The 16,894-nt window shown below is 42.8% G+C and overlaps 3 protein-coding genes across 6 annotated transcripts in view; all 3 read right to left on the bottom strand.

The window, feature by feature from the left end:
* The window catches only part of kif13a (kinesin family member 13A), a 37,445-nt gene extending 30,450 nt beyond the window's left edge, over window positions 1-6,995 (bottom strand). For all 4 annotated transcript variants that reach the window (XM_079274944.1, XM_079274945.1, XM_079274946.1 and 1 more), the window contains exons 1-2: window positions 6,659-6,995; window positions 6,336-6,426 (exon numbers count right to left, since the gene is read on the bottom strand). In XM_079274944.1, coding sequence (XP_079131070.1) covers window positions 6,336-6,426; window positions 6,659-6,713 — 146 coding nt within the window. In that variant the 5' untranslated portion in view covers window positions 6,714-6,995. The remainder of the gene's footprint in view (window positions 1-6,335; window positions 6,427-6,658) is intronic.
* A 619-nt stretch (window positions 6,996-7,614) lies between these two features.
* LOC306781700 (E3 ubiquitin-protein ligase NHLRC1-like) lies at window positions 7,615-9,035 on the bottom strand (the record flags this gene model as incomplete). Its single annotated transcript, XM_079274677.1, has 1 exon — window positions 7,615-9,035. The coding sequence occupies one exon, from the start codon at window positions 9,033-9,035 to the stop codon at window positions 7,791-7,793; it is 1,245 nt and encodes a 414-aa protein (XP_079130803.1). The 3' UTR covers window positions 7,615-7,790.
* Window positions 9,036-9,888: 853 nt separating this feature from the next.
* ptdss1a (phosphatidylserine synthase 1a) lies at window positions 9,889-16,894 on the bottom strand. The gene is made up of 13 exons (XM_079274983.1): window positions 16,706-16,894; window positions 16,242-16,333; window positions 15,887-15,931; window positions 15,671-15,795; window positions 15,406-15,564; window positions 15,054-15,205; window positions 13,842-13,983; window positions 12,621-12,733; window positions 12,377-12,442; window positions 12,131-12,230; window positions 11,898-11,966; window positions 11,611-11,677; window positions 9,889-11,448 (listed from the first exon to the last, which is right to left on the bottom strand). Exons 1-13 carry the CDS (start codon window positions 16,885-16,887, stop codon window positions 11,333-11,335), a joined length of 1,428 nt encoding a protein of 475 aa, XP_079131109.1. The 5' UTR covers window positions 16,888-16,894; the 3' UTR covers window positions 9,889-11,332.

Genomic DNA, 16,894 nt, shown 5'->3' with positions numbered 1-16,894 from the left:
GTATGCTAAAACAAAGAGAGGGATACTGACCACATTTGCGCTAAAGCCTTGAATCTGGTTGGTTTTAAAAGGCAATGAACAAGCCAGAAAGAAGTGAAGTTCATCAATTTGGTCAATATGGTAAGGCTTCCTCCCCAGGGGAAATAAAGACACATTTACTACCTGGACACACCTCCTTTGACCCGGTCTGTCACTTATCTGAATGCATGTGCCGTGTGGCTGTTAATGAAAATGGACAACAAAAGCAGGAGTACGCATGCTCATGAAACATATCACAAAAAGTCTGTAATCGCAAAGAGTAATATGCCAAATAGATGTTGGCAGTAGTTATGTGCTTTGATAATTAAAACTAATGAGTATCCATTTACAGACAGAGAGGGAGAGAGCCTTTGTTGATGTTGCTTGGCTCCACTCAAAGTGAGTCCACAATAACCCTATCCCACGATGACATTACATGAATGTAAACACAACAAGCAGCCTTCAAAACTACAAAAAGGGCCCGATATGAGAGAATCACACAAGAAGCCAGAAAACCAGAATCATTGTGGAAGAAAAGCCAGAGAGTGAATTTTCACATAAGCTGCCCTCAGAATGAGCAGCCACATCTGAGATTAATGATACAGGCTTGACAAAGAAGGAGGGCGCCATCTCTTCTCAATTCCGGATCAAGAGGTAAACAACGTCCCACCCTCTGAACAAACAGGGAACAGTCCTTGAAGGAATACAATCGTTTTATCAGCGACAGACAACACTTTCTCCTTATTGCACGCCTGAATAAAGCCTTACAGAGAAACGGTGGGCTGATTTTACAACTCACTCTGAGAACAACATGTTACTGAATGGAAAGGTTGATTATTGGCACATAGGGAGCAAAATGGAGAGACAAAGGGAACATCCTGTGGGCAGCCATTAGACAAGGCAGCCTTGTCATTCTGTAAAGGCTTGCTTTAGAAGGCATGATGACACTTGGTCACATGTGACCAAACTTCAACAACGCGCAGGAAAGTCAGCTCAACATCTCCATTAAACAGATGTGAAATCGGTGTGTCATAAGGGTTAGCAAACAGACAGACAGCATTTAAAGGATATCTGTGAAGGCATTAACAAAACACATGTTGAACTCATTGGGTTGGTCTCTGGCAATCACCAGGGAAGACTGCAGATGAGAGTGCAAAATCATTTGAAGGAATAGTTCCACATTTAGGCAAATATGCTTGTTTTCTCTCTGGCAGAGAGTTACATGAGAAGATTGATACCACTCTCTGTACGGTAAATATGAAGCTACAGCCAACAGCTGGGTAGCTTAGCGTAGCACAAATGCTAGACGCATTGAGAAACAGCTTGCCTGGTTCTGTTCAAACACAACTAAATGTCCGACCAGCACCTCTCAAGCTCACTGTTTAACATGTTTTAAATCGCTTGCTTGACTCTGTACAAGTGTAAACATGACAATTTGCCATTTTACAGAGGTTATGTGCTGAATTGTTTCCTAGCTGGCAGTAGTGTCCGCTGGTTGTCTGGCAACTTCTCCCAGCCAAGAAATTGTACGGCTCATACGGACCATGAAACAGTGAATTATATTTGTTACACTTCTGTTATTGCACGGATTGAACACACGTTATTCTTTACCTGTGGACAGACAGAGGCTGGCCAGCTTTTTACATTTTTCCAGTCTTAATGCTAAGCTAAGCTAACCATCCACAGCTTCATATTTAGCATAATATAAGAGGGGTATCAATCTTCTCATCCAATTGTCTGTCAAAAAGCAAATGAGCGTCTTTCCTGAAATTTCAGACCATTTCCTTTAAACACCAGCATTTCAATTTACTTTTTTTTTTATTATACCTTTAAGGTTGGGAGACAAAGACATGGAGGCCCTAGCCACACAGCTATCTCTGAACATACTTCCCAAATTAGATGATTAGAGACATGGATTTAAAACCTAGATGTTTTAGTTAGCCCCAATGAGAGGGAAATAAAATATATTTTTCTGATACAAACCAAAGTCCCGTCTGCCTGCCTACAAAGTTAGTTGAGGTTAGCTTTTGGCTTTTAGCACAGCTCGTTATTTTTACAATGAAATATGCAGAAAAAGGAGGGTTCATAGAAACACGACATTCCCAGGCTTGATGACCCTGTATTCAATTGCTGCATGTTGGCGGACATGCTGAGGCATGGTAGATGTAATATGGCCCCTTTGTGTGAGTCAAAGGGTATTTTCTTGTCATGATGTTCCACCACTCAACTCCCTTTGCCGACAGCAGCCTCAGGTATTTCTCTGCCTCTCCACCCCCCACCTTCATTGTGTCCAAACCCCAAAGGAGACTAGACTGGCACGTGAAAACAAAACCACTCTCCCAGATTCCTATTTCTAACCCGAACCCTACCTCAACAGGTAGATGAAAGATTAAACTTGGGAAACGTAACCCGTTGCCCTGGAGTCACCATTCATGTTTCATTTGCCCACCACTGAGATTATTGTTCATTTTTCAGGGAAATAGGAGAGGGGGCTGTGGGTCACGAGTGTTGCTGTAATGCTCGGCGGTGCAAAGAATGAGGCTTAGCCATCAAAGGAAAGCCCTTCTATTCCTTCAAATTCGTCAGGTGACTTGCATGTTTTCGTGCCCTGTGCGGTCTCTGCAAAACCTGATTAAAATTCACACAGAATTTGGAAAGTTTTCAATGTCTAACTGATTATTCAACATGAAAGTGGCTCCAAGTTCAACCACGAGACTTCATTTTGCATCTCATCAGACTAGAGCCATATTTAGTATTTTTAGGTATTGCGCAACTTTTGAGGTGAAAACAGTTTCACTGAAATCTGAACATTGTTAAGTAAAACCGAATTACTGCTGCCGTCTACTCTTTGAGGCTGTGCCTGAGCATTCCCGTGAGAGAGAATAGGTTCCCATGATTCTGGCCCTGCAGCCATATTTGGCATGCTAATACCCACTAAATCTGACACACAGGAACAGGTGTCTTCAAAACAAGGCAAACTCTGCGTGATCAGGGTATCCCCTTCTGCGGCTCCACAAGAAGCCGAGATGAAAATTATATGGTTTAAGAAAACCATGGCAGTCTAAACACAGAGACCCAACACACACACACACACACACACACACACACACACACACACACACACACACACACACACACACACACACACACACACACACACACACACACACACACACACCAAGTAACAAGTAATTATATGGCTGGACTACACTATAGAAAATAAATGTGACATAATAAAACCAAACTGAACTGAAGTCACTTCACAGTTGTACACAATGTACTACGATAAGAATTACAATTGATATAATTTTGAATATATGTAGGTTTGGCAGAACAAAACAAAAATGGCCGTGGATAAAAAAAAACAGCAGTTGAAAACATTTAAGACTGATACGAGATCGAAATCAAACCCGGAAACTTCCCCTGAATGAGAAACGTGGTTGTGTCTCACACAACAACATAGCAACAGGTAGCGGTGGAATATAGTCAGCGGAGGCTACATTCCTCGCAGGAGACGGGTCCTGATCTGGCCAATGATGAGGCGGCAATGGTAACTGAGAGGAAATAAGAAGTCAACTATTCATACGATCAAGCTGGTAACTCGTGCGTCTAACCACTGGATTGGCTACTGGCTTGGCTGGTCATTAGAAACTGAAGATGCAAAACCGCGGTAACGTCAGCCGCCGTCTTTTCGAATTTCGTTACACCTAAAGTAGTGTTATTATGGTAAGGATGGCCTCGAAGAGAGGCGAAGGTACTGAAAGACAGGCTTACATACTGATGTTTTCATGTTCCTATTGTGTTATTCTAAGAACTAAATGCTAACATTGGTATGCATTGCACCTTATCCTTATATTAGACCTGGTGAAAGTCATATGTTGCCAATGGGTTATCAGATTAGTCCAAGAGATTGCTGTTTCTAATGGTCTTTCTGATGGACAGCATCTGAGCAAGGCGAAGGTCCTGAAAGATACATGTGCGTTATTATAATCATTACAATAAACAGATATTTATTTTTGCTCATAAACAAACATAGAAATATAATGAAAGAAAGGATATAGAGTGCGAAAGGTATATTTTTGTAGGCCAGCCCAGAAGTGAGCATCGCTCTGGTTCCCACTACCATAAGCAAATGGGATTTTTTCTGTTGAATTTGGATAATTGCAGAAAACAAGTTCTATGGCAAACACAAGTTGATGTTACCTTTTGGTCAACAAGACAATCTTTACATGTAATCACCACTTTTATGATTTTTGAAACGTAAATGCAATGGACAGAAGTAAAAAACTAACATTTGGCTACAAACAAACTACACCACGGTCGCATTACCTCACGGCTGCGGTCCATCAGGACCAAGATCTCACGCCACGAAAATCTGCAGTTGGGTTCATCAATAAAGCCCGGGACCCCCACTAACTCTGGAACAATTCCCAGGATCCTTTCTTACAGTTACACACCCTTGCTCAACTCTTCTCTATTAATATACACTTGACACTTTATTACCATACTTGTTTTAACAAACTCTTATTTGTTTGTTTACGTTACTGTAAATATTCATATTTTAAATGATGTCTTAAACTATTGCACCGTGTTTATTGTTATGCACCAATCACCAAGCCAAATTCCTTGTCTGTTTAACGTACTTCACAATAAAATGTTTCTGATGCTGTCATAACAAAAAATTCAGTCACCACCACTGGTCGGGCTAGACGGCGTGATGACTAATTTAATTCAGCAAATGTTTGCAACCGCCTTTTTTTAAGATACATAAAAGCTTCCAAATTCACAAGAGGGGTATTTACTGGAGTATTTTACATCATAGAACAACATTTCTCAAGCTTGGGTTAACCAAAGACCTTATTTCACTCATCTAACCAAACACCCATTGACTTTGAGAAGACGAAACCGAGTGCAAAAATGCTGACTCATTTCCAGGTTTAAGGACCTGCGCCACTCTAAATTGCAGATGTAGTCACTCTAAATCTCTGTACTCTCCTCCGACCTCTCACCCACGACAGCTTTGCGTATCCCGTGCCAACATATGTTAGCTTTGAGCGTGATTTGTTTAATTGCATGGAACGCCACCATTGTGTGGCAATTTCTGTCCTGATAATTGCCTTAAATACAGGTTAATGCGTGGACCCAAGCTGCTGCGGGAGCAAGCTCATTACCATTTAATGCTGACTGTTGGGTACAGAACAGCAGAGAAAGTGTTACACTAGACTGGATGTAGGGCGTGAGAAAAGCCTTGAATGTAGCATGTATTCGCCTTCTATGACTTCATTTGTGCATTTGTCATGCTGTGGACTTTGACTGTCGCCGGAGGAGTTCACACCATTTCAGAGATGAATCAAGAGGAAAAAAACTAAATAGTCTTTGTCCTTCTAGATTTATTTGTGCCTGTGGGTATTCAGGTCAGCTGTTTTATCATGTGTGACACCAAGAAGAAGAGCAATCAAACCAAGCGAAAAAATTGTCGCAAACAACTTCAACTACAAAGGGTGAAATACCCTCATTGGCCTCAGATGTCGTGCGATCTCCTCATTACAATCTGAAAGCATGTCAAGATGACAAGCAAGAAACTGCTCACCTTCACTTCAGGCGAAGTGTGAAGCGTTCAGGGATGCTTAGCTTTTCCCTTTCTCACAGCTTTTCTCAACTATTTCCCCGTATAAACGCCCGATAAAAAGAGTGCAGCATCCTGCCAGAAGAGACAGTGTGGTCTAATACCACTTTGAACGCTACAGAAGTTAAATTAGTTCCGACTCCGCTGAGAGCCTGAGGCTCGACATTAATCTGTTCAGTCTAACAGCCATCTTCATGTGTCAAACACGCTCAACCACCTCCCCTGGTCTTGAGACTCGGCATCAGATATGATGGTGGGTAGGAGGGTAATATTGTTATGCTGAAGTGATTTGTATTTTTTAGTGCATGTGAATTACATAACAGAATATCATGTTGCAAGCAGGTGGGCGACAGACACCGTGTCCTCAGCAGCAGCAGGAGTGCACCATTTGTCTGCTGCATTTATTTACTGGCATTTATGGAAAAATAAAAAGGTTTGAATTCAAGCTAAACGTTTACAAATCTAATCCTCACCGGTCTGCATCAGGATCATGTATGTGCTGATGTATTTTCATACATTTGAGGGACACACTGGATTATATGATAACCTTGAATGTTATTGTTACTGTATTTACAACTAGGATGGGAGAAGGGTTTTGCAAAGAAAGTGGTTTTTTTTGTTACTCTATAGCACTCAAACTAAGCACAGCAATGCAATTGGAAAGATTTGGCAGTATTTCAGCTTTGTTTACCTGTTGTCTCCTTTTCCATTTGAGGGTGGCGGGTGCAGCACTGTTTGGTTGTCCTCCATATCCAAGACACATTTTGTTTTCAGTTCGATTTCTGTGGAGAGAAGTTTGTTGGAGTGAAGCGCAGCAGAATGCGGGGGTGTGCAGAGTAACAACCCTCGCCACTTTGACCGTCTTCAAACTCGACTCAAGTCCGACTTCAAGCTCATAAGTCGAGCTGAAAGCCGCAATGGCGAAGAAATCCAAACTTTATGATAATGTGGCATGAATCCGAGGAGACAGACATGCGAGGTTGCAAAAAAAGAAATCGTCGTTTTGACACTTACCCCTCCGGTTCATGGGCCGAACTCTCACTGCAACCTTTACCTTTGAATCCGACATTTTCGTCCACTTTTCACTCCCACCCTGTCTATGCGCCGAGCTATCAATGCAGTCTGTGAATCCCCGACACAACACCGGATTTCTGCCAGATAAAAGGCAGCAGACTCTAGTTAAACAAGCCCAAAAGAGTCCGGAGCTCGAGGACAAGAGATGGGGATATGTTCATTTTTTTTCCCTTTATATCCATCCGGGTTCGCTTTTCGTGCAAATCCAGCACTCTGCTCCAGCCCCAGACAGCATCCCCACCGCCATCTTCCACTGGGAGCACGACTGCTATCCTCTGGCAGACTGGAGACGGCTGTGCCAAAGAGGGGGAAAGGATTTACGCACCGCGCAGCTTATCGGGGAGGAACCAGTGGACGAGAAATGTGAGGCTGTCTGAGAAGTTAATTTATGCGCACCCACGATAAGCGTCATTTAAAGATGATTTAGAGGTAGGAATGAAGAGCAGAGGGATTCGTATAAAAGGAATTCTAAACAGTCACAATAAACATGTATATTTCGCATTCTCTTTGACACACACACACACACACACTCTACATTCATTATTTTATCATTTTATCATAGATACCACACACACCTCACCACTAATATAATTTTGTCCCACCCCCCCAAAAAAATAAAAACATAATTAAATATCTTTGAGGTTAAAACATGCATGTGTAATTGTGTGTAGATGCGGCTAACAGTAGTTTCCTATCTTTTGAATTGTGACCCCATTCAAATGAAGACATTTCCATTTGTTCGACCCCTCATCATTTTTTTAACACAGAAAAAAAGGTGAAATTATTCAGTATTTCACAAGAAAACAGCAAACATGACAAAAAGATAGTTTATGTCACTTTTAATCCTTTAATCATTGCATAATTGCCAAAATAAATTGCCTATATGGTGATTTTATATGCAAAACAAAGCATACAATAGCTAATAGCACTCATTTAATTATAATCTCATTCATCCTTTTCAATGTAAAACTTGACTTAATATTTATTGAACTAGCATAGCCAGGTCACCGCTTCGTTTCATAACATGAAAGCTACATTTCACACAGGATACGGCCTGTTCATCATATGTGAGCTATATCATGGGCCCAGCATCAGATTTAGCAGAATAAATCTTCACCGCATGGTCTCCACTGTCCAGAACGACGAGGGTGTTGTTCAGTGACACAAGTCCAACTGGGTGGATGAGGTGGTCTCCAACAAGTGGGGTCAGGGCTGGGCCATTCTGGAGCTTCCCCAAACTCCAGATCATCCCCTGATTGGAGTCAATCACAATCACATTTCCATCTCTGTCAAAGGCCACGCCCGTCATGCTGAGCCTCACTGAGTTCAACAGGGTCAGGCTGAAACTGTCAGTCTGATAAAGGAGGTGGAAGTCTTCAGTAAACACTCTCAGCCTTGTGTGTTGGTTCCTCCCTGGTGAACATGTGTCATCAAGTAAATGCTCCATCACCGCAGTGTTCCCAGTCACCCGACAGCAGGCCACCGCTTTTGGATGCTGCAGGTCCGCAATGGCTGTTTGATGCTCGAGAGCGAGACCGTGAGTATAGTCCACTTTTACCTGGGACAGCGTGCCGACCTGGATGTCTGAGACCAGGATGTGCCCAAAGCTGTTTGTGTCCACACCCCAGGGCATCTGGAGGGAATCTTTGACCGTCAAAACATGGTTACCCCTGGAGGTGAAAACCTTTACAGCTTTGTCCCCTGCATCGGTAACCACCACGTGACCACAGGGAGTCACCGCCACATCCACTGGGAAACAGATCTCCCCACTGCCTTGTCCTCTTCTCCCAAAACTGTGCAGCTTCCTACCCTGTGGACTGAACACCGCCACCCTCTTCTCTCCATCATGCACCACCACTATCGTCCCCGACGATCCCAAAACGGCTATGCCAGTGGGATTGATAAGAGTCCCCCACCCTCCAAAGGCTGTGCAGAGGTGCAGAGCTGTGGATGTCAGACTTGTGGCCAAGCCAAGGCCTGCGTTTGCCCTGTGAGGAGGAGTAGAAGACGGGGGAGTCTGGGACAACAGCAGCTCCTGCAGGTCACTAAGAGCCTGGCAGTGGGAGGTGCTGTCAACACTGCACAGCTGTCGACAGAACGGGCACTCCAGCTTCCTCAGGAGAGGGTGGGACAGAGCCCTGATGCATTCCAGACAGAGTACATGGCCACAGGAAAGGTTCTGTGGTTTGTGCTCCTTCTGCTGAGTGCTGAACTTCTCGAAGCAGACTTTACACTCCAGCAAGTTGATCTGGATCTCTCTCACGATCCCCTCAGGGCTCAGGTTGCCACGACTCGGGGAACCAGGACTCTTGGCCATGACTGAAATATCCGATGTGCTGTAACCCTGGTGAGACAGACCAGTCAGCTGATGCAGGCTGCAGGAGGGTCAGGAAACCAAAAATAGAAAGACTGATCGAAATGAGATGGAGAGAATGATGACGGGAGGGATATGGAGGCAGAGCATGGGACATTTTGTCAACACACCCATGTCCTGTGCATTAGGCCCAACGGTCACGTGACATTGTGCACACCACTGAGGCTCTCTGCTGCCCTCTATTGGAAATGAGCTAATACACACGTTGGAAACGTTTACAGCCCCCCCCCCCTCCCCCCCCACCTGAGAAAGTAGCAGAAAATATACTGAATTCCTTCTTTTATATGCATATTTAGTGTTACAATATGAAGGTATTTGGCTTGATTTAAAGCCACGATCAGCTGTTAGACGGCATGAGTGTGCCTGAATAGTTTTTCAGATGTTCTCTACCTCTTACTACTGTTCATGTTTTCGACTGTACAACATTCTTTGCTACTCTTTTCAAAGGGAACATCAGCTCTACCTTCAGAAACATGTTATAGGTCAGCACGAGGCAGCTATTTCAGTCCGAGTTTCATGGTTTGCAGACGGAGTGAAATCTGATCCGAGACGGGCAGTCAGCCAATCCAGCGCTCCTCTGCTGCTGCAGGGCGCTGTTCAGGGGTTGAGCAAGGTCATTCATGACTTCCTATTGTTACATATTCAAACGGCCTCCTACTCCTGTCAATGTAATAATTCATTCACAGAGTAATAAAGGCATACTTGTTTGAAAGTAGGGTGTAAGTGTAGTGCTGCTGCTCCTTTTCAAAAACCAAAAAAAGACAAATACCTCCAATAATAACTCAAAGAGTAAATGTAAAAGATTTTATTATGTTTTATTATTTCACAGTGAAAAATAACAGCCATTTTTTTTTTTAATCAGAATAGTTTTTTGGCAAATGACATCTAAATCCAGAGACAATGTAGCATTGATTGTGTCTGCTGTAGCAGGGGAGCGACGTCTGGATGTGGAGGACTGTGAGGGATATATCTGTACCGAGAGGATGCCGACAGAGCAAATGAAAATACGTAAATGAAAATACGCTCAAGAAAGCAGAAGAATCAAAACACAAAAAGCACACATTTAGTCATAACACAAACTGAGAATAAAAAAAAAAAAAGAACATGCAAACAGGCACAAGGGGCGAATTAAAATGTTTCGATGACAGTGAAAGACCAACAATACTAGCGCCCTGGTGTGTGGTGTCATACGAAGATCTCTTGACTACTCTTGTAATATTTTCTTACTAAAACACTTGATTTGACACAGCCATGCAAATGCAATACATGCCATAACAATAAGGTCGACAGTTAAACAAAAACACACCTGCACTCAGACAGGTAGAACCTGACAACACATGCAGGAATTTGAATAATTGCCCCCCGTTATCAGTACAGTAAAAAAAACAAAAAGATAGCCGCCACAGATGGACAGGGAGAGTAAAATCACTCAAAGTCACAATGATTCACAAAATACTCAAGCGTTACAAAATGTACAGTATTTGCAAGAAAACATTCTGAAAAGTGCATAAACTGTGTGCTTTGCTTTGTTCCAGGCCAAACACAATCCTCGGCCGATGATCCTACCGAGCTAAAGCCGTGTTGCATTGAACTCCTGCCCACATTAAAGTTATAAACACGAAAACACTGTGAACACCTATGATGTAAATAGACAATAGACGCAGAGGCTAATAAAAAGGCCGTAGCCTTTCTGTGCTATGAACAAATGTGATAAATTCTACAGAATGGCTTTTAACATTAAAATGTGTTGAACCAACGTACGAGTTAAGACTGGTGTAAACCAGTCAAATGTACATTGACCATCGATGATATACTATCGTAGAATAATTGGAAATTATAGTTCATCAGCTACAATGATCATGCAGTCATATCTATAAATCGGCAGTTTTTATTGCCACCTCTTTCTCACGAACACACAACCACGCTTTCCCTCTCTCTCTCTTCACACACACACTGATCAGTGGTTTAGGAGTTTTTTTATGACTACAGCACAGTTAAGTGTGCATCTCTCTGGTCCAAGCCTCTGTGCACTCCTAACAACACTGCATGGGCCTGTTCATCCACTTAGCCTTTCCTGTCTCCACTCCCTCTACCGTCGATGGGAGCGTTCTAAACTTTAATTACACCAGGAAGTGGTTGTATCTTTACCCCCTTTTGTTTTCAACCTGTGATCCTGCACACCTGGCCCCCTGGAGTGAGTTCAGGAGTCGCACACCAGCCTCTGGCTCCAACTCCGACTCCTACTGGCTGTCCAGGCCATTGATGGATTTGGTCTTTCCAGAGCCCATCCCTCTGCGTCGGGTTGTGGGGCTGTCGTCGTCGTCGTCCACATCCGTGTCTTCTAAAACACCAAACTCTGCGGAACGAGTTCATAAAATAAAAGAACTGAACTTTGCTGTATGAGTAAAACACCATTCCAAACACTAGAGGTCAGCCCTTTACAAGATTAAAGATGAAGATTAATGTCTTTTTATGAGCCTTTTTATGTAGCTGGTGAATCGTAGTAAAGTCACTGTACCTTTAAATACTTCTGACGCTTGGTCAGCAGATTCAGGGTAATTACTGTCTTCACATTCTGAGAGGCTCTGTGACAGGAGAAGAGATTCAGACACATGACACACATACCATTGACTGGACAGGGATCATATTTTAACACTTGTGCAGGTGCATAAACCCCAATTGCCTTAGGGCTTACAGGTTACTTAAACAACATGTGTCTCTGACAAGATTTAAACTGAGACCAATATTAGTTACCTTTTGTTATGAACTATATGACAAACTTTACAAAAAACACTGTAGCCATACCGTTTCTCTTGGACCATAATTTTCAGCACACCACACCATTCCAAACAGGCACAGGAATGTAATGAAGGCCTAAAAACAGATCACACATAACAGAGGCTGCTTAATGATTCATGGAAAACACATAATCAATAACTTACAGCACAGAAGGTTTTGCTGTTCAACTGGTCTTTTGTTATGTTGAAAGACATATGTGTGTGAAATTGATGGTGTGTTTGCTGTGATCCTGATCTTACCAGACACAGCAGCCAGAGGATCACATAGAGGATCTGTGTTTTTGAGAACAAGTCCTGTCCAAACTTAATACATGCCAAGGCCTCCAGAAAGGCTATTGCCCTGTGAATGAGGAGAGAAAAACACCAACAAATGAATTCTCTGATCTTAAGTAAACTTTCAATTGAACTGAAAAAAACCCTTATGTGGCTTTTACCTGAGAGAAATACAATTAGTTTCGTAAGGGCTACAATTTAGGCTTCACTTACCCAAACACCCAGCACTGGGTCCCAACCCTCTTGCACTGTGTGTCTGTGAGGTACGCATAATACTGCCTGGAGCAAAACACAAACAGTGCAAGTATTAGAAAATTCTAACTGCAGTTCTACTCAGTTACTTTCCGAACCGTTAATCTTTGTCAAAACAAGGAACTGAAACCCCCCCCCCCCCATGTGACCATGTGCCGTTTCTAGGGCTCATTTCCTTACTACGGTAATAAAGTTGTCTTTTTACCTCACTGTGGGAGCTGTGATGATACCGACGAACAGGATCCGACACCAGCTAAGAGCATGGCTTGCAGGAAAGATGAAAATGTGCTTGAGGAAGAATGTGTTCAACTCTGTCAGCTGTGGACAAAGAGGGGAAACGGGTAGAAGAGAATAAAGATCTTCACGTGTAATATAGCACATCACTGAGAATAAATAAAGTATTCAGATCTGGTGGCACTGTAACACATGGCGAGTTGGTTTATGGTCAGGTGACAGTGTTAGACGGTCGGGAACATTGTAATATTCTTAACAGATTTTCCATGAAACTGTTAAATGGTGCCTGTAGATTAAAGCGCTGTATTGTATACTCAATCAAATGTTTTATAAGCAGAGCCCTTAAACTGGCCCACATACAAGGAATGCAGTCATTATTAATGTTTTAGTTACACTTGTGTTTAACTCGTCAAAATGTCTGCTGTGAGTAAGAACTATTGGCAAAGAGACTCAACGTGTGCCTTGTTACAGGAACATGGAAGTTAAAGTCGACCAGTTCAGCCAGGACGGTAACAAACAAGGATTCTCCTACAATGCCAGTCACACTTGGCTTAACAAATAGTCAACAATGCTAGCAGTTCATTTAGGAGCACAGTCTGCCCTCGTCCCTCTCATACGCACACTCGTACTGGATAATGAGAGGGAGGCCTGCTGCCGTGTCATTCACTCATTTGGCCTGGAGCCTTTTGTGGTGGAAGCCAGTGAAGAGCAGCTAAACTGTCACCATGCTGAGTAGAGCAGAGACGTCCCCCATCTCTTCAACTAATTCTCAAAGACTGGTAATTACTAGTTCAAGCCTCGAGAGAGTCGGGGACTGCCTGAGCGAGGGAGACGGGAGGACAATGCTGTTTCATCGCCACACAAAAAAGAATCGGAGAAAGCTTTCATCACCATGGTTGCCATTGGAATTTGGCAGCCACAGTTGACTCTCAAGTGGAACACAACGGAGCTTACTCAAGTTCTCCGTCCACTGCTTATTCATCACCGTAAATTGCTCCCAAGTAATCTAGCGCATCTTTCACCCGTACAGGATTAGCTGCTCATGCATTATATGGATCCATGTGAGACGGGTTTTACATTTCAACAGCAGCGGAGGCAATTAGATTAGCCTGGACTGAGCATGCAAAGCACACCGGATGATCCCTGACTAGTCAGCACTTAGTCACCGTGAGAGGGTTTCTCAGTGACCCACCTGCCAGATGATCATGAACAGATAGACGCCCATCACTCGCTGCAGGGAAGACTTTGGGTCAAGCCAGCGTACGTAGGTCCAGCTCGCAGGGGTGAACTGTAACGCGGCTCGCTTGATCTTCCCCGTGGTGGTGTGGATGTCCCTGAGGGAGACGCACGGGAGAAGGATTACCAAGACTTGCAGATAGATTTACAATAAGTATCGTGTTAGCACAACAGACAAAGCAGGATGAAAGTAATGCCATCACATTAATCATTCACGTCCACTCCGCCTTGATGAGCTTGTAAGATCATATTTCAAAACAACCATTTATGCATCTTAAGATAGTTTCTCATTGCTTGATGCATTAGGTAGCCCTTACTCATCTGAGTTAACATGTTTTATTTATTCTAACACTTTTTTATATTCATTGGGCTCACATAAAAAATGATCCTACATATTAAATAGGTGTGTAACGATACGCGTATTCGTATTGAACCGTTCGGTACGAGGCTCACGGTTCGGTACGCATGACGAACCGAATACGTTTGAATAAAAAAAATATATATATATATATATTTTTTTAAACCTTTATTTGACCAGGTAGTCCCATTGAGATTAAAAATGTCTTTTGCAAGATGTAAGTAACAATACAAGATGTAAGCAAGATGTAAGTAACAATACTACATAACATTAAGGAGCAGTTTTTGTTTTTTATGCTTATGTGTTGCTAAGAAGACACCCCAGAAGATGAGTCACTCAGGTATAGTTCCATCATTGTTCAAAGTCAAAGAATAATTTCATGATGTTAGTTGTAATGAATAAATATATTTTAAAATCAAGTACATTTCTCTGGCATTTATAGTTTTCTACTGTACCGAAACGTACCGAACCGTGGCTCCACTGTATCGTACCGAACCCAACCGTGAATTTTGTGAACCGTTACACCCCTAATATTAAATCATAAAGGCAAAAAGATAAAGGACTATACAAAAATCCTTTAGCTTGTGATTTCATCCTATTTATATTTCAGTTTAAATTAAAATGATAATGTATTACTGCCTATATATTAGATTTATTATTACTCAGTTAAGGCTGATAAAATGCATACACCGGGCTTTCCATATCGGCCCCACTTCCCTGATCACAAGTTAAAACTAACATAACAAATCTAACAGACAAGATGAACACAAACTGTCACTTGTAGGTAATTTCCAGATTGCAGGGTCATACTTAATACTGGCCCAGTGGTAGGTCCTCATCTCCAAAAAGCGACAGACAGTCATGCCAAGCCAGATGCCTCCTCCATTACACAGCAGGATGTCCAGAATCACCTGGTCCCACCAGCACTCAGCGAAGTTAGGCAGCAGATGCATGAAGAACAGCTGAACAGGAGATTGGGAGGCGATGAGTCTTAAAAACGTAACTTTTCAGTCTGGAATTATATTTAATATGGGTTATGTTAAGTTATTAAAACCCATCAATTCCACTGAATAAAACCGGGACAGAGGGAGCCAAAGAGAAAGTGATGTTACGGGATATTTAGTGTACGGTCGATAACCACATCTGGTCTGTGCTTCCTTACCTCAGTGAGCTCCCAGGTAATACTGATGGTCCAACAGAGGCCATAGCTTCGAATAAGCAGGGCCTTCATACCCCAGCCCCAGAAATGGCTAAATGCGAAAATGTCAAAATGGCTCATGATTCTCTCCCAGGTGATGACATGGCAATTCACAGCATAGTCCTGCAGAGAGCAGCACAGATAGCCTCATTAGAAAGATTGATCATCTCCTGCTGGGCACCGCCACTGGTGCATGTGAATCAATATGAAAATGATTTGTATGACTCACCATTATGTCTGCCTCTCTCTTGGCATAACGCAGGTTCGGGTCCAACCAATACATTAGTTGCTTCACTTGCCTCCAGTTGAGGAAGATGACTAACACCAGGAACAGGAAGTAGAGGACACTCAGACCTTAACGGCCGAGAGAGACGACATTAGGGAGGGAAATCTGAGGTCAAAACTAAAACTGTTCTCACCCGCCGAGAGTTTTATCAATACTCACCAAAAACGATTCGCCATATTGCTGGATGCGGTCTAGTGAATGGTCCTAGGTTAGGCACATGAAGAAAGTATTTCAAAGAAATAATCGACAGCACGTGATGGAATGGACACAGGTTTCTCATTATGCAGAAACAAGTTTTTCTTTGTGTTGTTGTTTCACATACATCGCCTATAAGCCAAGACATTTTTGCTTCCTTTTTGTTTTCACAGTATCAAAATGGGTTTCCTTGTTCAAACTAAGGGTGTCTTATATGTATGCACAGTTAATACTAATGCTTGTGGCTAACTGTAATAATGGCTATGCACATACACTTAGCCATACTACAATAATAACATCAGGGTGATGTTTTGCTTACCGTTAGGAAATGCCAAAACACTGATGACAAGAAAGAAGGAGATGACCAGGATGAGCCCCACCCAGAGATTATTGTTGGGATTTCCATCATCTCTGTAGGCAGGAAACAGAAACACAAATTGTCCAAACGAACAGTAAATATCACCAGTGACACTATGGTACATGTTAAACAGCCAACATTAGTCTATGCTTTATGTCTGTGGTGATGTGAATGCGCCTCACACATCTTCCAAGTTCAAAAAAGGAGACATTCGCGTTTGCATTTGATTCGATTTTTGTTTTTTTAAAAGCAGATAATCACTGTAAAGTGTGTTTCAGTGATGCAATCCGCTTTGGAGTAGCTCAAAGCTAGCTAACCTCCCTGTGTTACCTAGCACCGTCACAGCATCACTGCTGTCGTTAGCCGAGCGCGAGCTAACTAAGCTAACCCAGCGAGCTAACCGACGCTAGCTGTGAACGACTTACCTCGCGAACGCGAAATACATCAAACTGAGCACCGTGCATGTCAGCAGCGTTATCGTGTGCGGCCTGTAGAAGAACTCTATGGTGATATCCTCAACCTGCTGCTCGTTTATCATTCGGAAATGCATTCTGTAGTTCACATCATCCTTGCTCAAGGTGTGGGACTCGCTGTACACATACGCCATATCAGGA

The sequence above is a fragment of the Melanostigma gelatinosum genome (genome assembly GCF_949748355.1).
Source record: "Melanostigma gelatinosum genome assembly, chromosome: 9".
In the NCBI taxonomy this organism is placed as follows: Eukaryota; Metazoa; Chordata; class Actinopteri; order Perciformes; family Zoarcidae; genus Melanostigma; species Melanostigma gelatinosum.
Note: the sequence above shows the minus strand (reverse complement) of the source record. Positions and strands in the feature narration are given on the sequence as shown.

Excerpts from the sequence above, each read along its gene's own strand:
- ptdss1a (XM_079274983.1), bottom strand. The coding sequence starts at position 16,887 with ATGGCGTATGTGTACAGCGAGTCCCACACCTTGAGCAAGGATGATGTG. Across the intron at positions 16,334-16,705 it reads ATGTATTTCGCGTTCGCGAG|AGATGATGGAAATCCCAACA; the intron begins GTAAGTCGTTCA and ends TCCTGCCTACAG. Across the intron at positions 11,967-12,130 it reads TCCTCTGGCTGCTGTGTCTG|GCCTTCATTACATTCCTGTG; the intron begins GTAAGATCAGGA and ends ATCTGTTTTTAG.